The sequence below is a fragment of the Engraulis encrasicolus genome, chromosome 11 (genome assembly GCF_034702125.1).
Source record: "Engraulis encrasicolus isolate BLACKSEA-1 chromosome 11, IST_EnEncr_1.0, whole genome shotgun sequence".
NCBI classification, from domain to species: Eukaryota; Metazoa; Chordata; class Actinopteri; order Clupeiformes; family Engraulidae; genus Engraulis; species Engraulis encrasicolus.
In genome coordinates, this window is record NC_085867.1 from 35,993,233 (window position 1) to 36,015,732 (window position 22,500).

A 22,500-nucleotide genomic window follows, 5' to 3' on the forward strand; every position below is an offset into this window, starting at 1 on the left:
AGAGAGACAAAGAGACAGGCAGACAGAGGGAGCATAAAACAAAAGGAATGAGTAACTTTGGGTAATATTTCCCCCTGCTGTCAGTGAGTGGGCATTAGGTAGGACACACCACAAAGGACACATCCAATGAATTGCAGTCTAATAAGGCCACTTATTAACATTATAGGATTATAAGATTTGATTTAGAACACATAGAAAGTAGCATTCACCAGAATAGAATTACAAAATGGAGGATATGTTGCATAATTTAGAAAACATATACCAGCATGCAAATAAAAAATAAATATTACATTGTGATGAAATTGTGATCAATTATTTAAAGTTACCTCCTATAACTCTAAGAAGAAGGAAGGCCCACTCTAAAATTGTGTAATAAAAGTTACTTTGAAAATATCAGATTCTTTTAACTGTGTTATAAATTCTTGAACAGCTGTAATAGTCAGGAATGCGTTCTCATCTCCTCACCTCCCTATGGAACTTGATGGCGTCCACAAAGTTTCCCAGCAGGTAGTGCGTGTTGCCAAGGTTACCAAATGCCCGGCCCTGTGCCGCCCTGTCCCCCAACTCCTTCACCAGAGACAAGTTCATCCTGGGGATAGGTAGATACAAACACACGCACGCACGCACACACACAAAAGGACCATGCCATGTAAGGACAATGTTTTATAAGGCAAGGCAAGACAATTTTATTTGTATAGCGCATTTCATACATGAATGCAATTCAATGTGCTGTACAGTAAAATAAAACAACAAGAAATAAAATAGAAATAAAAGCATATAAGTCAGAGCAATGCGCAGCGGGAACAATGAGTATATACGACTTTTGAGTTTTGAATTGCAAAATGGGGCATTCCCGGACGGCGGCCAAGGACAGCAAGTGCTGCGTATGCCATGTGGGTTCAAGGCATTTGCATGCTGCCACACAGTTTGCATAAAAAAACCTCCATAAAATAACATTCCACAGATATGAGGAAAACACAAAAGGCATTCAAGTCCCTGATGCACTTTACATTGAGAGGACTACAGTATGGGAGATTGTACTAGCCTGGTCCTAACAATCCCATAATACTACCATTTCATTTCGTATTCATAGTCTGGAGGATGTCTGATCTGACGCGATTGCAGGAAGCGGGAAGGACATTTTCGGAAAAATCAGGATAAGTTGTTGAACAAACATGTCTGACGTCTATCTTTGGAGATGTAGGATCGTTAACAGACATGTCTGACAGAACATCCTACCATAGGATAAAATTACAATGTAGGTCCGTTTGTCAGAACACAGGCCAAATCCTACCGCTCAACATCGGTCCACAAAAAACAGTTACCAGACGTAACTCTTGGCGGAAGTACGTAGGGTGGTGCGCGAGGCTAAGATTGTACTGCAGGGGATCTGAAAACTGCTGCTGATGATGGTGAAATGATACCAATGCAAACGAAACCCATATTTACAAACATTCTGTGTGTGTGTGTGTGTGTGTGTGTGTGTGTGTGTGTGTGTGTGTGTGTGTGTGTGTGTGTGTGTGTGTGTGTGTGTGTGTGTGTGTGTGTGTGTGTGTGTGTGTGTGTGTGTGTGTGTGTGTGTGTGTGTGTGGCACAGTAACAAAGGAACCACACAGATGCCATTGCACAATTAGGCTGCTGACTTGAGGTAACCACCCCCCCTCACACACACACACACACACACACAAGCATACAAATAAACACACCGAAACACATACACACACATACTCTGCACACAGATTAGCGTCTGCGCTAAAAAAACTTTCAGCTGTTTTTTCTTTCTGTGACCCTCCAGCCAGAGAGGAACAGAGATGCAGGCACACACAAGCACAGACCCACACACACCCACACATGCACGCACGCACACATCCACACATGCGCACGTACGCACGCACTCACGCACACACACACACATACATCCACACACACACACACACACACACACACACACACACACACACACACACACACACACACACACACACACACACACACACACACATACATCCACACACACACACAGGTGTCTGTGGCTATGCGTCAGATGCAGTCCTCTTCCGTTATATCTTCTGGTTAGCCACCTTATTCTTAGCTCCCACGATAGCCTTTATAATATGCCCAAGAATAAAACCTTTGAAAATAGATAGCAAGTTTTACTAGCTAGTGTTTCACTCTCACGTTTACAAACTTGATTGACAAACGTTGACAAACATTTGTTTATGTGGGTCTTTAATTAAACTGGATGCACCCCTTTTCTGTTGGCCCAGTAGTCAGTGTTGCCAGATTGCAATTTGATCAATGCAATTTGTTGAAATTGGGCGGAATTTAGCACATTTTGGCGGTTTTTGAGAATCTTCTGGGCAGGATTTGATCAGACACATCTGGCAACACTGCCAGTAGTCATGCCAGGAAGAAGGAGGAGAGGTCAGATGCAGCCCCCCTCCTCCGTTGCATCTCCAGGCCCAAAGGCTTTGTGTGAAAGTCTGTTTTCACAGCAAACACAACCCAAACACTCAATAAACTCTCTACAAACAGTACGTTCAGAGTGTGTGTGTGTGTGTGTGTGTGTGTGTGTGTGTGTGTGTGTGTGTGTGTGTGTGTGTGTGTGTGTGTGTGTGTGTGTGTGTGTGTGTTTTCATGGTTGGGTGAGGTGTGTGTGTGTGTGTGTGTGTGTGTGTGTGTGTGTGTGTGTGTGTGTGTGTGTGATAGCGAGAGAGAGAGAGAGAGAGAGAGAGAGAGAGAGAGAGAGAGAGAGAGAGAGAGAGAGAGAGAGAGAGAGAGAGAGAGAGAGAGAGAGAGAGAGAAAGAGAGAGAGAAAGGGGGGAGCATGTGTATATTTTTCCTGTTAGTACAAAAACACATCTGATGACAGTTCCTTCAGGCAGTAATTTGATTAATTCAGACACAGAGCTAACTCTACCACACGAGCCAAACACAGACAAATATCTTCTCGAACACTCACGCACAAGCCACATACTGTACACATAAAAGCCACACAGAGGATACATAATGCCCATAAATTCATTTGTAATTGGTAATGAATGTACTGCAATGATTTTGCTTCTTATGGAATCCACTTAAAAAAAACAAAAAAACAAAAAAAACATTTAATCCATACAATAGTGGCAGTAGCTGTGGTTGCACCACCCTGACGCATGGTACTAGCAAAGATTTTCTAGGTTGATTTTTTTTTTTTGGGGGGGGGGGGACTGGGCAAAGGTAACATTTACATAGGTTCCAACCAGAACAGGCATCAACAAAGTAACGGCCCCATATTCGAAAACCATTCGAACGATGCTGTTGCCCTCATGGCGGCAGCAAATACACAGGCGGGACACACACCAAAAAAGTCGATTTTCTCAGTGATTATTTAATTTGTACATGCAATTTAACTTTTTTGAATGTAAAAAATACATTGGACTCCTAAAATATATTTGTACTGTACATCCATCACACCACCCTGGATAAAGGGATTGGTCATTTTCCGTGGAAAAGTCAGATTTTCCCCCATGGGCCCTAGGGGTGTAAATAATGATCGAAATGTATCAATATATCACAATATAATCTGACAATTGAGTCGAATCGCATTGTATCGTGGGGCATTCTGAAGTATCGAAAATAATCGAATCACTGGCCCCTGCCCAATGCCCTAGCTCCATAACATAATAGAAGTGGAAAAGTAATTGGAAAAAAGTCGAATCGAATCGTATTGTATCGTATCGTGGGGCATTCTTAAGTATCGAAAATAATCGAATCGCATCGCATCGAATAATAAGATATCGATATTGAATCACATTGTCATTGAGGCTGTGATTTACACCCCTAGGCACCCATTATAAAAGTCTCCTCTCAAGTCTCCTAAAGGGGCATGGACAACATCATAGGTGAAACAGGAAGGAACGATAGGTTGATCGTCTCTCCCTTTCCAAGTCCTCTGCTCCTACTAAAACGTCATTGACCCACAAATACACAAAATGCAATCCCAGTGTTGCCACGGATGGGCTTGGGGACCCAAGTTTGGGTCTGGCCTGGGTTGTTTCCAAGCCCTGCACCATCTCTCTCTCCCCCCCAGTCTCTTCCTCTCATGCTGTCCTACTATCCCCAGCCTATGAAGCCACAAAAACATCATGTGGCTGTGCAACTGTGTAAACAATGCACACTATAATAAGCATATACATTGAGTTCTCAAAGTCCATAATCAGTGGCACACACCTCCACGAGCATTACCGAGCACAGCCACCAGGGGGCTCTCCAAGAGATTCTACCCCTGATTTCAGTCTCATCTCTCAGTACAATCATTAAACACAAACAAATAATTAAACACATAAACACAAACGCACACACACACACACACACACGCACAAGCGCACTCTCTCTCTCACACACACACACACACAGACACAGACACACACACGCACACACACACACACGTACACACACACACACGTACACACACACACGAACGCAAGAATGCATGATTAACGCTTGCCAAAGCAGACAGAGCCGTGCTTAAATGAAATCAATCATACTGTTGATTTTTTTCACAACAAAATAATGGGCTGAACAACCCGTAATGGAGGGTTAACATACTGCAAATAAATGCCAGTCTGAACCATTAGTATTTATGCAAAATGCTTTCAGGGCACTTAGTGTTAGACCAAGGCGCCATCGTTGTGGCTGGTCTGTCATGATGAGCTGATTCATGACTGATTATGGATTACATAAAACCAGTAAAAATAGCATAATATAACATACTAACGCAACAAAACAACAGCAACAGCAAGAATCTGCATTTGGTTGTGCTGACTGCAAACTGTACGACTGAAACCAATTTCCACGACAAATGGAATCCACATATGAAGATGCTGGCTGGCATGGCAACCAATCAGCTATATGATCACATGTTTACACAGTACAAACAAATAAGCCTGCCTGACAGGGCTATATGGTTATCAGGATTTAATTCAAGCAGGTTCTGTGTACTTCATATCACTCAGGGCAATTCCAACATGGATATGTGACAAGCCCTTTTTGAAATTCATCGATTGAATGAATGTACAAAGTAAACCCTTTTTACGTAAATGGAGCCATGGGTGTCAAGTGTAGGAATGGAACATATTTATAAAGCACAGTTCAAGCATGCCAATTTGATCTCAGTTCTTGAGGAAGATGTGCTTTAGGCCTGCACAGATGGCTGATCAAGGGCACACATCAAAACAGAGCGTATGATTTTTAAAAGTTTAACAATGGCACCATAGTAATAAATAACAGTATTTCTACAGCACCCCTTGTGTAAAATGCAGATCAAACTGCTTCAAACCGCGTCAAAGCTCATTCCCATAATATCAGCTAACTTTTAATCGTCTAAATTTGCTCTGGTCGCCCGGGTCGCTTTTCTCCCGAATTTGCTGTGGTCGCTTTATTCGCCGAATAATAGAGAAATATAGAAATAATAGAGAAATAGAGAAATAATGACTTCCGTCGCTCCGGTATCGTAGGTCGCTCTTGGGGGTACACACACAGTAATGCACTGTCTCGTAGTAAGTGGTGGCTCACTATAGGGGGGTGTCCATGACTTCCCTCCCGGATCCTGGGGGTATTTGGTAAGTGCATTTTGTGTAACTGTCAGTGCATGTGAAGGCTTTATTTGCAAAACGGTGTATCTCCATTTTTTGACTTTTGCATTTTATTATTGAAAATGACTGTTCAGAGGTCATATCACCTATGTGTGAACTCTTACCATTGAATCTTTTGAGAAAATACTTTTTTTAACCTATATAAAATGCATTTTGCAATGCAATTCAATGGAATGCCCAATACAAAAATGTCAATTTCCCAACATTCTACAAAATGGAGATACACCGTTTTGCAAATAAACACTTCAAATTTGGTTTTTTGTGCACGTGGGGTGGTGCACTCACTCGTAGTAAGCAGTGGCCCGCTGTAGGGTGTCCCTGACGTCTGGAGGCAGGTCCCCCGGATCCTGGGAGTTCCCCCAGAGCTGCTGCTTCCCCTTGGCATGGAACACGTTACCAATGTTGTACAGCGCCCTGGCCTCCCCAACCTATACACACGCACACAGAGGTCACACTTATTCAGCAAACCGATAACACACACATTGAGGATATAACCTTATCAACAGCAAATTAAGGATTTTGTATATTGTATCACTACCGTACTGTACATAAACAATGCGAGGGAGACTCTGTGTGAGTGAGTGAGTGAGTGAGTGAGTGAGAGAGAGAGAGAGAGAGAGAGAGAGAGAGAGAGAGAGAGAGAGAGAGAGAGAGAGAGAGAGAGATATAAAGAGAGAGAGGGGAAAGAGAGATATGAAGAACCATGTTGTAAGGGAGATTTTCTTCTCAATTCAGGTGCCTCAATTCAGTTCACTTATTTTCATCTCAAACCACTGGGCTAGAGTGTCTACTGCTATGTAATACTGTTCATCTGATATCCAACCATGCCATGGTCGCGCGGGTCTCACCTTGTCTCCTTGTTCCTGTGAGATATCCAAATGTCTCTGGCAGCAGACCACTGCTTCATCGAACCTGCTCAGCACCTTCAGGGTGTTGCCCAGGTTACCGCTGGCTTTGCCCTCTCCGATCCGGTCCCCTATCGTCCTAAAGGGCAAATGGGCAGGGGGGAAGGGGGGGCGGGGGGGGCAGCTTGGATTACAGTGCGCCTTTTTCACCCTGACTCCATCCACTGACAGTAGGACTGACAGGTAGGAGTCCCTGACGCATGGCATACATGATTACATGTATACAACCAGTCTGATTGGCAGCTGGATCCATCACTACCGTACTGCGTGCTGAACTGTTTGGTAGGTGCAACAGAGCCGGCATTCAACATGAAAATAAAATAAAATAATGAAAAGTTTAGGAATTGTGCATTCTAGTTGTGGAGATCAGTTGATCAGCATCTGTTTTAAAATAACAAAGAAACCATTTCATAACAGCATCTGATAGGTATGCATACAAGCTGAATGTGAAAACAGTATGGATATGTGTGTAGCCAGCCGTGGGTTATAAGCCCTCTCATCACTGCCTTTATAACACTATCTTAACACATAAATAAACAAAGAAGAAAAAAAAAACAATGACAAAAAAAGAACACAAAATGACCCTATTGAAGAGCCATGCATGTTAATTGAATCATTAATGCTCCTTCAAACTTGCCATGAGTGGCCTACTACACGCCGCCACGCATATTTTCCGGCAAATTAAACAAAAGAGGCCCAGGGATGTCTGGAAATATGAACGGATGTCACGACGAGAGCTCTTGTAATCATGCTCTTCAATCATGAATAATGTATCCTCATGCTACTCCCAGTTTAGTAACGCTTTTCATTCTGTTATTGAAACCTGCAACGATGCAATGCACCCCATTCATTGCACTAAACCAATTCACTTAGCGTGACATGAGTAAAATAAGACAAGTGAGTAATAAGGACCCTTACACTAAACATTCCCGTTATGCAGCAAGTATTTGTACAGTACTTCTGCACTGCACTGTGTAAGCATGTATGCACAATAGCACTTTTGTGAATGATTTAAATCCTGTGTGCAGGCAGACGGACAGACAGAAAGATAACAGACATTATCGGGCAACCCAAGAAACAAGGTACCAAAGACAGCTACATCCATTACCTGACACTACAGTGTATGTCCTAACCACGTATCCTATCCTGCCTGTGAGCCCGCCACTCGGTGCTCAAACTCACAACCTCCAGCCCTAGGGCATGGGAGGAGCACAGGTAAAATGATACGGAGCTAGTGAAAGTGAAGTGAAGTGAAAGCACAGCTGGGAAACTTCAACTCCCATTATCGTTGTGACACAGCACTCCATAGCACACAAGTGCACACTGCACACCATGGAATTGCATTTACGCCTCACCCATGCAAGGGCATAGCCCCCAATGGTGCCCGAAAGGGGGCAGTGCGGTGGGACGGTACCATGCTCAGGTTACCTCAGTCATTAGGGGGGAGCACTGGTTAATTACTCCCCCCAACAACCTGGCGGGTCGAGAGTCGAACCGGCAACCTTTGGGCTACAAGTCTGACGCCCATGGTGCCCATGACTGCCCTGCTAAAGGTCTAGGCTGAGAGCTAACCACTACCACATCTGCATGAGGTTTTGGGATGGCGTTTTACTGGCTCTTTACCACCCAACTCTGCTAGGCAGCAGGGTTGCCAGATGAGGCAACACAGAGTCTCTCTCGGCATGAATGCTCAAAACCCACCTAGAAGCACAAAATCCTGCCCAATTCTAGTGATTTCTATGGCAAATATTGGGCAGGTTTTTTCTGCTAAATGCCATTTTTACCCGCACACGGCCATCCTAAGCAGCCCAATTGGGCGGGAAACAGCCCAATCTGGCAACACTGCTAGACAGCGTTCATTACACTCAACTCCCTAAACCTCAAACCTCCCACCCGGCCGGGTCACAGTCACAGTGTAGCCGAGGTCTTCCTGTCTGCCACTCGAACTTGCCACCTCCAACCAACCGGACATTTAAGAACGTTCTACCACTGAACTCTGCTAGTCAGCATCCGTGACACCCACACTGTCTGTCTCCTTGCACCACTCGCCTGGACAACAAACAGCCCACATATCAAACAAAGGGCAACAACCAAACCAAAAACAAATCAGGGGTGCATTTCTCGAAAGCGTAGTAGCTAACTATGGTAGCTACTTTGTTGGTTGCAGTGCAATTTCCCATTGGCAACTACCCAAGTTGCTAACTGCTAACAACTACGCTTTCGAGAAATGCACCCCAGGGCAATAACCATTTCACCCACACTGCGCCTGTCCCAGCTCCACAATGTCTGTCTTGCGTTCAGATTACTTTTTTGTGTCAAATATGTTGTGTTATGTCTCACTTGGCCAGTGTGAGGTGGGGTCAGTCGGTACCACACTCACTTGACCAGTACGAGGTCATGTGGTACTACTACACTCCCCTGTCCAGCGTGAGGAAGTGGCGGTGGTACTACTGTACGGAGCCTTGCCGTAATCATTCATACAACGTACCAATTATGCCCCATCCCTCTTTCAGGCCAGGGACAATTGACCCTTTTTTCTCCCCCTGCCCAAACGCTCTGTCTCGTTGGTACTCCACACCCTTACCGCGCGAATAGACCAGGCGAGATGCGATTCAAGCGACAGAGTGTAGCAGCAAGCGATACGAGCGATTGAGGAGACTAGAGTATGTCTGTACAGGCAGAAGGCAAAGCATTCAAGCATTCCCATTGGCTATGGTCACTGACCTCTATACAGTCATTGGCTGTCGCGGCTTGTCGCCGAACCACGTCATAGAAAGTTGAAAAGATTTCAACTTCAAACTGTCGCGCTCGTCGCGCAAATCGCTCTAGTCTCCAGAATCGCTTTTGTCGCGCGACTCAATACAAAGTCAATTACTTCCGTCGCTCGCCTCGCTCAGATCGCCGCTGGTGTATTTCTGCGGTAAGTCATACCCTTTCAAACAATGTAATGAGGTACCAATCTTCCTGCCCTCCCCCGCCTTTCAATGGGTCCGGGACAATTAAATCTGTTTGTCCTCCAGGTGAGCGGAATTTGCTGCCCAAACTGTGTTACTACACTCACCTGGCCAACGTGAGGTCGTGTCGGTGGTACTCTAGCGCCTTGCAGTACTCCTTCAGGTAGAAGTAGGCGTTACCCAGCTGGCTGTAGATGGCACTCAGGGTCTTCAGGTCCTCCGTGCCCACCTGCACCGCCGCCTCGAAGAACGCCGTGCCGCCCTTGAAGTCGCCAGCCTTGCACAGACGCTCCCCCTCCAGGGCCAGCTCCAGACACGAGGCCTCCATTCTGGAAGAGGGGGAAGAAGAAGAAGAGGAAAGAAGAGAGAGAGAGAGAGAGAGAGATTTAATATGTCTTCATTTTGCAACATTTACCAATCAGACATTACCAGAATATAGTGTAATGACCACATAGACACAAACTCTGCTCAACTGTAAAGATCCCCCCCCCCCCCCCCCCCTCTCAGTTGTAGTGTTATACTCAGTTTCTGATCTTCAACAACGTCACATAACACAACCCCCCCCCCCCACACACACACACACACACACACACACACACACACACATACACCAAATGTCCATTAGCTGACCCATAGTGCACAAAATCAACCTTGTTGTGACTACCGACCATTCCCAAAAAGCTCTCTTGAAGGGTCTTAAGAGAGGGTACTAAAAAGAGGGAGATTGAGGGAGGAAGAGGCTAGCAGAAAGACAGGGAGAGGGGTTAAGAGGTAAAAGAGCAGCAGAGAATACGATTATATTTACTGTAAGTAGAGGGCTGGGGTACAGTGGGGATTTGAATGGGAATTTGTTTTGTTATTGGGATGATGATTATTATGGGTTTTTTTTTTCTTTGTTATTTGTACCGCACTGTATTGAGGCTTCGGGAGGGAGGTTTACTAACGTTCCACACCACACTCTGCTAGTTGGCCTCTGTTACACGTAGGACAGTATGTTGTACATGTGTTATGATACAAGAGAAGTATCCAACAACAGAACTCTGCATAAAGGTGGTGGTTAGGTCAAGAGTCAGTGAGATCCTGTGTCCTCCGCACCAGAGAGAGTATTTTAAGCACAGGCGTCATGACTCGGCAGGCCAAACCACATCTGTGCACTTTATAACCAGTCCCACATGTTCCCCGGCACAACATGGTTCACATCACGTCTTTTTTGTAGCATAGTGACACATGTTGTGGTGAGCTGTGCCATGGCCAAGGCCGCTGACAGCTTTTCCCAGGCCCGGGACAAAGAAATTCGAAAGGGCCCCTGATCCAATACCTACAATGTAACGAGGACCCAATTTTGGGCCCCCTCTCTCCCTGGGCCCGGGACAACGAAGTTGAACATGGGAGCAAGTTGATACAGACACTGTCACTGTAGTAGACTATATCTCAATCCCTTTGGCTATATTATGTCTAGTTTATGGTGGTGATGTTTATACAGTAGTGACAATGCACTGTATTGCAGTGTTTGTATGGTCCTTCATGGCACGGAGCAAATTCCATGCAATAAAGTGCTGGCTGTTCAAACACAGCTCATCTGATTTGGCCTCCAATCAGCTTTGTCCCCTGTTCAGCACCACAAGAACGGACACACTCCATTTTAGACAGACTAAATCTCAAGATAATTTAACTTACCATATGTTATGCATAGTTTACTGTTTATGTGTATAGCGACAACACACTGCATTGTTTTTGTAGTGTTTTTTATAGGCAATGGTCTTCTATGGCATCATTTGCTCATCTGTTTTAATCTATGTGATAATCTATTCAATATGATCCTGTATTACTACCTTATTACTTTACTCAATACTGCAGTACTGTAAGCTTTCGTCTTGTTCAGTTCTAGTCTATTGACGTGGAATTGGCAACAGTACAGGGCCCACAGGAGTAAATTCCATGCAATAAAGTGCTGGCTGGGTCGATCTCAGTTCATCTGATTTGGCATCTGATGAGCTTCAACCCTCTTCACCCACCACCACGACAGCGGACATAAGTGGCTTGTGGGTACCGTTGCTGTAGAAACCAGTGGGTCAGAATGCCTCGGCTTTCTCAGCAGACAGAACAGCAGAATCTGTCTCTGTCTCTATCTCACATTCACACCCACAGACACACACATACACGTATACACCCACACACATTCTCTATGTGTCTTTCTGTGAACCTCTTCTCACATCTCCTTTCTTTCTTTGAAATTTCTCTCACAATCTTCCTCAGATTTAGTATGGCTATGGCTCCTATGGTGTTCTCTTCTCTCCCCTAGTCTTGCACTACAATCCTTTCTCTATCTACACTTCCGTCACCAGCCACAACCACCTCCCCCAGCTCCTGACTTGGTTTCCATAGAAACTGCATGAGTTGGAAGAAAGTGAACCGTCCACTGGCTCAGTTCAGTGGGGTCTCCCTTGCTCTCCCAGTCCCACCATGTGAAATATCGACACGCCGTTTCCTGCTTCTTCGCGCTCGTATAGTCAGACATTAACAAAGCCAACAGCAAACAAAAATGATGTTTAAACTAAAGCTAAGCCAGAAAACCAAGAGACACTACTCAAAGGCTCTAATAGAAGCATTAAAATTACTTTCTGTGACTATATGAGGAGTTGCAGATTTTATCTCAGGTGTCTATATAGGTGAACATAAAAAAGAGCCTGAAAGTCCTATCTGGTGTTTGCTCTCTGTTAGAGGTAGGTCTATGCTGCAGCACTGCACTGCAGACTAAGAGAGGTCGGAACTATCGCCAGCGCTGAATCAGATCCAGTGAATTCCACAGGAGGCAACATGACCGAGGCTACCACAATTCAGGCCAACATTTTTTCATTTAATCAGAGCCATACTTCCAATAGACGCGAGAGAGAGAGAGAGAGAGAGAGAGAGAGAGAGAGAGAGAGAGAGAGAGAGAGAGAGAGAGAGAGAGAGAGAGAATGTGTTCTGTGGTTGCTGTGTCAGTGTGTTTTTTTTCCACTGCTATCTGAAGCTAAGACTCATCACTTCAAGGGACTACAATATTACTGCAGGCTTCCCCACGTTGGCCTAGGCCTACTTAAAAAATATATATATATGGGCGGAGAAAAAATAACTTCGCAAAATGTAGGCCTACCTTTACCAGCTTGATATGGCCAAATTCACCGACCAGTAAATTATTAGCCTAGCTGATTTAGGCTCTAGGCTCTGTTCCACTTTCTTTTTTTTAGGCTATCAGCATTCAGCAGGTGGCTGGTGGGAATTTCCAAGCAAGCCATCCACCTTATTTACAGTAAACAAAAGGCAATTATTCTCTCCCTCAACAGAAAAGAAGTAGGCTAATGGAACATGTTTCAGTTTCACAGCCACCAGCTCAGTGTAGATTTAAGTGTGGATTAGCCTGTGCTGCCAAAAGGATTAGCCTAACCTAGACACATACTGAACAGTACATTAGCAAAACAACCAGATAGCATTGCTAGCATGACAAGCATGGTGAATCAATGGTTCCCAATAACAAGGAGATTAGCCTAGTCTGGCACACATTAGCAGAATAACATAGCATGTCTAGCATGAGAAACATGTCTAGCATGAGAAACATGTCTACCCAATGGTTCACACTGCCAAGAGGATTAGCTGTATGCAGTGGTGTAGTCTACGTAGAACGCGGGTATACGGAGTATACCCACTTCTATATTTCAGGGATTTCAGTATACCCACTTAAAATTGATTGATCCATTGTTTTGAATAGCACAAATATATACAGTATACCCACTTCAAAAAATGCTCAAATATACAGTATACCCACCATAAAAAAGTAGACTACACCACTGGCTGTATGTATGCTACCAAATTTGCACCATAACACAATAGCATCACTATCATGACAAATGTTGGCATGAATGCCCCCCACCCCCCCCCCAACAACTTAACAGTAAGTTGTAAGATGGCTTTGGATATTGTTTGAATGATGATGTCTTACAAAGAAGCAAACAGAAATAGGCACACGCGTAACAGAGTAGGCTAACAGATGTGCATTTAAACAGAGAGAGAGAGGCAAAATGCCACATGTACCACACACACACACAAACACACACAAACACACACACACACACACACACACACACACACACACACACACACACACACACACACACACACACACACACACACACACACACACACACACACACACACACACACACACACACACACACACACACACACACACACGCGCGCGCTGACAGGTTTGGCCAGGTCATCTGACAGGGCCCCCCAACCTAATACATACAGTATATCAATAAGGACCCAATTCTGCCAACCGACCCACCAGCCAAAAACCCCCACCCATCCCAGGCCCGGGACGACTGATCCCTTTGTCGCTCCCCGTCATATTCCCTGCACATCATAGCCTACACTCACAAACACAATGTGCATGCCAGATGTACTGTACATGCTGAGTGTGTGTGTGTGTGTGTGTGTGTGTGTGTGTGTGTGTGTGTGTGTGTGTGTGTGTGTGTGTGTGTGTGTGTGCGTGCCCGCGTGCCCGCGTGCCTGCATGCGTGGACCTGTGTATACCTGGGTTTGAGTTTGCCTCTGCTCCTCTCCACGTATATCTCCAGCTCCCGCCTGAGGGGCTTGAGCGTGACTCGGGGCCGGGGCCCATAGTGCACCAGCCTGCACATGGCCCTCTCCGCCCCGCTCAGAGGACAGGCCTCCACCTCCACAGCCATGCTACCCACTGCCTGTGTCTGTGTATTTGTCTTTGTCTGTACCATGTCTGGGTCTGTGTGTCTGTGTCTGTCAATCCTTCAGTCTCACACAAATTCTGTCTGTATTTCTGTCTGTGTGCCTTTGTCTGTGTCTGTCTCTCTGGATCTTTGAATCTCAAACAGAATCCGCCTGTTTGTCCGCAGTGTCTTTTCTCCCTGTGGATCCTTGTGAATCAGTCTGTCTGTATTTCTGTCTGTGTCTATGCCTTTGTCTGTCTCGGTCTCCGTCTCTGGGTACTTGACTCTGACCCAGAGTCTGTTCGTTTGTCTGTTTGTGTGTGTGTGTCTAGAACCTTTTTAACCCACACAGAATCCTTCTGTCTGTCTATATCCGTGTCTGTCTGTCTCCTTGAATTCCACAAAGAATCAGTCCGTTTGTCTGTGTCTGTATCTCTACTTCAGCTCAGACACACGCAAGGGGTGTAAATCACCGGCACAAAATGTCAGCCACTGTTTTACCAGCTACCAACTAACAAATACATGACAAAATTCACCAGCCACTCAGCTATTTTTTGTGCAAGTAAATTAACAGCCACTCTCATATTATCCCAGCATGTGGCTAGTGATGACTGGCACAAATTTCTGTCCCTGCCGCACATATGGAAACACAATGTCCAGCCGTCCTTAACTTTGGTGATGTCAAGCCTTTTTTTACACCAAAAAGACAAAACAATCCTGCTGTAGAATGCACAAGGTAACTTCTTAGATGATAGCTGTTCAGATGTTTTGAAGTCACTGGGGAAAAAACCCTGTTGTAGAATGCACAAGGCAAATTCCTAGAAAGCAGGCATATGCGATTTCTTGAATTGCTCAGCTGCGGTGCTGCTCCGTGGGTCAAACCGGTTTCTGATGAGTCAGCAAAACATACGATTGGGGCAACTCAGCGGACCAAAGGCTCCGCAGTCTTGGCTTGTGCCCAATCGAATCGCTCAAGTGACTGATGTGGTGTCACGGACAGACCGTCCTCTCCTGTCTGTATCACTGTCACACACCGTCACCACCACCACTACTGCCGCCACCACCGCTGCTGCTGTTGTCCTCACTGCACCATACACAGTTCACAGTCCGGGAAATCGCAGGTCAGTAGCCCATATGTATGGGTGTCAAGACTCTGTCTGGTCTGGCTACTGTCTGACCATAGCAGCTGGCAGCAAATAAACAATTCACCCCTGTAAAATGCTTGATTCCTCGTCCACGTGGCACGACACACAGTCCAGGGAATTAGCGTAGCCCATATGAGGGTCAGGAGGACACCACCTGGTCAGTTGCTGACCGGCCACAGCAGCCAACAACGTGTAACAAAATTCACCGCAATAAAACGATCAGTTCCAAAATATTCCAAAATGATACACTCCAAAGCCTTGGGGTTATCCAACATGGTAAGCAGAGCTGGTCCCATCAAAAGAACTCCCCTCTCGCTCTCGATAATACTCCTCACATGTCTAGCGAGTTGTGCGTTAAGAGTCCATGAGCAAGTCTGAGCTAGGTTCTCAGGGCACACACCCACACACACCTACACACACACGCTGGCTAGATTTACAGCTCTGGATTTACAGGTGCGTTGGCCTTCTGCCTTCTGTCCTCCTGCCCACCTGAGTAGCTCATTAATCCTCACACGCTGACGGAGCGACAGCATGTGACAGCTGAGCTGTGTGTGACGCCATCACAAGACCCAGCAAGGGCGCTCAGCGGCACGTCGTGATAGAGAAGGAAGTAGGGAAGGAGGGAAGGAGGGGGAGAGACAGAGAAAGAAAGAGAATGAGAAAGAGAGAGAGACAGACAGACAGACAGACAGAAAAAAGGTAGGGCAATAGAGAGAGAGAGAGACAGACTGACAGATAAACAGAGGTATGGCGAGAGAGACAGAGAGAGAGAGAGAATGAGAGAGACAGAAAGACAGACAGAGATAGACAGACAGAAAGAGAGAGAGAGGGATATGGCCTAATTCCCGGTGAAGGACGTTGCTGCTGTGAGTAGTTGGTCCCTCAGCTTGACCTAATCCTATCGTCCAACACTGATCCTGACCCCAGTGACCCCGCTCTCTTGCACACACACACTCGCACGCACGCATGCACGCAGGCAGGCAGGAACTCCACAGAAACACCAGTAGCGTTTCATCACACCCCTGAGGTGAGGTGAGAGTGGCAAACCCACCCCTAAGAATATAGTTGGCCTTTCTTCATTATGCATGAGGATTGATTGTCACTCTGCATGAGTACAGCACGGGGCACCACAGGTGGGGGGTAGGAGCTGGAAGGATTAGGGTATTCCCTAGGGCAGCGGTTCCCAAACCTTTTCCCCTGCGCACCCCCTTGCACTTTTCGATAGGCTTTGCGCACCCCCTACCTGAATTTTGCACAACGTACATTATGCAGTCATTTTGAGAAATGCCCATTTCTACTAGACCTGACGTTTTATTTGATCTGCCATCATTACAATGGAACTTCAAATATAGGAGTTATAAATTACACTTCAGTTGGATCCTTCCAGCATACAATTCATCAAACAATTCAAAACTGCTTAATGTGCACTAATGCTATAAAAAAACACACATCTCAGCCATTGCTCTATTCAGGCCCTTGTGGCAGGCCACGCACCCCCAGGGGTGCACGCACCCCAGTTTGGGAAACCCTGCCCTAAAGGAAGGTCAAGCCCCTGACACCTCTACATTACATAGTCCCAGTCCCTCGCTCGCTCTGTTTCTCAAACACACATGTGCACACACACACACACACACACACACACACACACACACACACACACACACACACACACACACACGTGCGCTCACACACACACACTCAAACAAACACACATACCCAGGTGCAGGGAGTCATGGGATGAGATATGAATATAGAGTCCTCTGACCTATAGATGCATCACATGCACGCACACATTCACACACGCACACACGCACACACACACACACACACACACACACACACACACACACACACACACACACACACACACACACACACACACACACACACACACACACACACACACACACACACACACACACACACACACACACACACACACACACACACACACACACACACACACACACACAGATGCCAGGGCATCTGAGGTCATCAAACTGTATTTTGTTTTTGTTTAGCATTCTCACTAGCCTCTTACAAGGTAAGGTGTTTAACAAACACACAGGTCACCAAGATCCCATGTTTGTGGCTGTGTGTGCGTGTGTGTGTGTGTGTGTGTGTGTGTGTGTGTGTGTGTGTGTGTGTGTGTGTGTGTGTGTGTGTGTGTGTGTGTGTGTGTGTGTGTGTGTGTGTCTGTCTGTGTGTGTGTGCGTGCGCACGCGCATCCATGCGTGTGTGTTCAGTGGGAAAAGCCCTTCATTGACCTTGGGACAACAGCTTTAGACCCCTCTAATAGTCTTTGTGTTAAATCTAGATTAACTCCTCTTCTGAAGGGGCTTGAGACCCACCAGGCATGACAACACCTGCCAGTGGGACAGAAGAAGACACATTAAGTTTCACGCCTGTGTAGCCTAGGTCATCATGTAGGCTACTGTACGTCTACTGTAGTGTTGTCCCAGTTTCTTCTGATTGTCCTGGTTTTGAATGGTCTGTCCCGAAAAAAAAAAACCTTTCCTGGACACAAAATGAAGGATTGCATACAAGCAAAAAGCACATTCTTCTGGTCAGGCAGGGAGGCAGACACACTGGACATGGTCCTCTTTTCACGTGACCTCAGAGACCTTTGATAGTTTGATTCAATGCATTCCAATCAGGAATAAGCCGGGACACTGACAGCTCTGAGGGGCCCAAGATCATTGGCTGCGTTTTTCACTAAAAATTCAAAATGAGCTAACTTGGAAATGCCATGGTCTATCCCAGAACCGCTCCTCACCATATACATAATGTGCTATGACCATTTGATGGTCAAATTTTAATTTTACACCAAACCATCCCTTTAAGCGTTATAACATAATAATAGTTGTCCCTGATTCCCTCCATAGTCATGTATGTCGTCCACTATGTAGTAAATGAGGGAGCATTTCAGAGTGAGCATTGAGTGACCTTACTACTCTACAGGATTGTTCCAGAGGCTTCCATGCCAAGCTCACACACATCGCTCATAGTGAGCTTGCGGTAGACCACAGTGGTGGCACTGCACTGGCACTTTCTGGAAGTCCCAGTGGCATATACAATGCAGTACAATACACTGTGAGATACACAGTAATATATACACACTCTCCTTAGGAGAGATCACAAAAAATACACCTGAACACGCAGACACACAACATCACACACACAGAGACACACCAACACACACACACACACACAAAGTGTTTTTTTTATTGTTTGGGCATTGTGCAAATAGCAGAGGCGGTAAAAAGTCTAAAGAAAGGGTTTTTTTGGGGGGGGGTGGGGGTGGGATTATACAGGCCAAGGATAGCACCTCCTGCACAGCGCTGCATAATATTTTCTTAACCCTGATGTTCGCTTAGCAACTGCAACTGCACAGGATCTCCACCATTCGGCAGGGAAAACGCTACCATGTGGCGGGCCGGATTAGCGTACAGGCTAAATATGGCTGCAGCCTAGGGGCCCCCACGTCCCAGGGGTCCCCCCGATAGGCCAAAAGTGAAAATTTGTGGAATTGTGACAAGATGCAATATCGAAAAAATGTTGTGTTGAGTACAATTGGTAGACATGTTATCCTTGATTCCTAACTCGTAATTATGACACTGTCTACATAAATGTTTTGCGGAATTTGCGTTCCGTGGGGGGGGGCACAGCAACATGTAGCCTAGGGGCCCCAGGCCGTCTTATTCCGGCCCTGCATGTGGCGCACGCTTTGACCAGTGGATCTTTACCTTGGCATGCTGTACGCACCATTAGACCACGAGGGAAAGGGAATGGGAGGAAAATGTACGAAAATTATGTCTATTCTTGTCCCCCATGAAAAAGGGGACCATTTTAGATACCTAAACATCTCTCTCTCTCTCTCCATCTCTCTCTCTCTCTCTCTCTCTCTGTCTTTGTTTTTGTTTTTTCTTTGCTTTGCTTAAAAAATGATGATGTTCTGACGGCTTTGTAAAAATTTTAATCTTTGGTCCAATAAAGGACTTTTTAAACCTCTTCTCAGAAGATCACTGTATGGAAATGAAGTTGCACACGTTCATCTCCATCATGCCCATCCCTCGCCCGTCACCTGGCTAAAGTCTACGCACAATATTTACATTCATTTGGGTTCATTTAAATTGGAAATTCATTTCACTCATTTCACTTGCATGGCGTCCTGCCATGTCCTTGGCTGTCTGACGTCTGAAGAAGAGATGAGAAGGTGAGATCCTTATTAACATGCACAAGGAGGTGACGGTTGGAGAGAGAGAGAGAGAGAGAGAGAGAGAGAGAGAGAGAGACTGGGACACTACCGACAGAAGAGATGCAAAGAACAAAATATAGAGAAAGAAAAGGAAGAGATGAAGAGAGAGAACGGGAGCAAGACGTGGTGAGACAGAGGGAGAAAGAGACTGTGTGTGTGTCTGTGTGTGTGTGTGTGTGTGCGCGTGTGCGTATGAGTGTGGCCTTAGTTGCTCTCCTCCGTTGGCTGCTGAGAGGGACAAAATGCCTGTGGCTGACCCGGCCATAAGCCCAGACTCCGCTCTAATTGGACTGCTTGGAGTCTCTCTCTCTTTCTCTCCCTCTCTCTCTCTCTGTCTGTCTCCCTCTCTCTCTCAGCTACAGAGAACTGCCTTTTCTTTCATTCTGAAATTTGCTGTCTCTCTTGCTCTGTGACCCCTCTCTGTCTCTGTCTCTCCCTGCGCTGCGACAGTCTATTTCACACACGTTTAGAAACTCACTGTCTCGCTCTGAGATTTGTTTTCTTGAATCTCTCTCTCTCCCCAACACTCTCTCTTTAACCCACTCCAAAACTCATTGAGATACGCTCTCTCTCTCTGTGGCTAATGAGATTCTCCCTCCCATGCGGTAGTGGCTCAAGTGGTAGAGGAGCCTGTTCGGCAACCTTCTGGTTGCAGGTTCGAGCCCCGTTCTGCCTGACCCCCATCAATGTGTCCTTGAGCAAGATGCTTTACACCACACTGCTGCTGGTGGCAGCGTGGTAACCTACATTACAGACACTGCCAGTGCTCAAAGGAGTGGAAAGGCGCTGTTACAAATGCAGTTTAGCGATTTGCTCTTTCACTCCTTCAGAGTCTCTCTTACTCCGATGTCCTCTCTCTTTCGCTTACTTGCGCACAATCGCTCTCTGTTGTTAATAGATTCCCTCTCCCTCTCTTCACTCAGATTTGGAGGCTCAATGTCTCACTGGAAGGCTTGCTTTTTTGCTCGATTTGAGTCTCTCCCATTCTGTCACTGCTTTTCATTCTCTTTCTCTATGCCCCCCCCCCTCCCTTTCTCTTTCCCTCAGAGGCTCTGTATCTCTCTCTCTCTCTCTCTTTCTGAAAGACTGTCTGTCTGTCGCTAAGAGATTCTCTCTTCCTCTCACTTACTCTCTCTCTCTCTCTCTCTCTCTCTCTCTCTCTCTCTCTCTCTCTCTCGGATGCCCTCTGTCTCCCTCTGTCTCCCTCTCCCTCAGAGTCGGAGGCCCTGTGCTGTGTCTCGCTGGTAGACTACTCCGTAATGACATGCCTGTGGTCTCCATGAGACGGCACATCTAAACCCCCACAGCATCGCCATGGCAGCAGCCAGTGAGGCTGCTGGCCACAGCCACCGCCACAGCCACAGCCATGGCCACGACCTCCCAGCTCAGCTCTGCTCAGCGCAAAGAGAGCTGGACCGTGTGGAAGTTCAGTTTAGTTTAATGTTTATTTGCTTTTTTTGTTTGTTTTTTTTTACAGTAGGGGGATAGGAGTTCAGTTGGTCTGAACAACAGTCAGAGCTCAGCGGTGCCTGGACGGACTAAAAGTGACCAGCGTCCAAGGACTCAGTGCTGACTCCGCTTTGGCTGGGCGAAGGACCCCTTCCCTCCACTGGTCACATACATGTCATGAGGGTCCAATTCTGGGACCCCTTTCTCCCTGCACTTGGGAAAATTGACCCATTCCCCCCCCCTGCCGGATTGCCTGCACAAACTATAGGGTTATGAGAGTTCAGTTGGTCCGAACAACAGTCATGAGTCACAGTCGTGACATCACAATGGTGAGTCACCGTCCCGGCCAATAGCACAGCCTGGATACACAGTCACAAATGACATCACAATGGCGAGTTAGTATTCACGGCCAATAACTGAGCAGAATTTTTACTCCAGTGGCGACAAAGCCTCAAGGCCTAATTCTATTCCAGACACAGTCATAATGTGATGTAAAAGACACAAAATGCCTGTCTGTTGGGATGTCACAAAGACTACCACGTACATGAACGAACAATTTCAGACAGCACACCTTTTCATGGATCCTGCTTGGATGTCGACGCAAAGACCTCTATCCCGGTTCAAGTGCTTCCTGGACCACATATCATATCAGCCACCTACTTCCCTAATGCGTGGCTTAATTAATCAATTTTTTAATCACGGCAGATAGACCTTAACCTCACTTACACCACCTGGTTACGTTTTGCCAAATTGCACATAAGGGTATTCTGGTTTCCCACACAACCATTTGAGGCTTGTGAAAGTCAAAACCTCTTCTGAGTGAATGAGCCAATCAGGATCGCTGGGTGGAGCTTACCATACATGGGCGATGTTATGGCCTCCATCCTCTGCTACCATTTGTCGTTCCCAGCTGTGTCATGGGTCAAGTTCAAGGTGGGTGGCTGAAGTGGCAGGTCAGTATAAAGATGACGCACAGATTGTTTATTCAACCACACGCAAGGATTTTCGATAAGGAGCCTCATTTAAAAACGTGTTTGTTGTGTGGGATTCCCAGATGACATTGTGGAAACAAAGGTAAAACATACCAGCTGGCGAGAGTCAGATTAGATAGACCTTGCCTGCAATAAACTTCTGAGATAATAAGATGTTAACTTTTTAAAAAACTGATTTGGCGTTGAAACACATCTCGTTAATCGGTCAATAATACACCCACATACACTATTGGGTTTGTTACTTTTTGCCCCCAGGACACTATGTCAGCCCTCAGTAACATTTCTTGATAACCTTTTTTATGCATAAAGTGTCGAGCAGCACTTATCACCTTGACTGTAAATTGGCCTCCTGAGAATTCCTGCAGCAGTGATTGTGTGTGTGTGTGTGTGTGTGTGTGTGCGTGCGTGCGCGCGCGTGTGTGTGTATGTATGCG

General features: G+C 46.1%; 1 protein-coding gene across 1 annotated transcript in view; it reads right to left on the minus strand.

Annotated features, from left to right (window-relative positions):
• Positions 1 to 22,500, minus strand: part of gpsm1b (G protein signaling modulator 1b) — a 73,212-nt gene that overhangs the window by 41,009 nt on the left and 9,703 nt on the right. The window contains exons 2-5 of the mRNA XM_063210527.1: positions 9,603 to 9,824; positions 6,485 to 6,620; positions 5,922 to 6,064; positions 466 to 589 (exon numbers count right to left, since the gene is read on the minus strand). Of these exons, the coding sequence (XP_063066597.1) occupies positions 466 to 589; positions 5,922 to 6,064; positions 6,485 to 6,620; positions 9,603 to 9,824 (625 nt within the window). The remainder of the gene's footprint in view (positions 1 to 465; positions 590 to 5,921; positions 6,065 to 6,484; positions 6,621 to 9,602; positions 9,825 to 22,500) is intronic.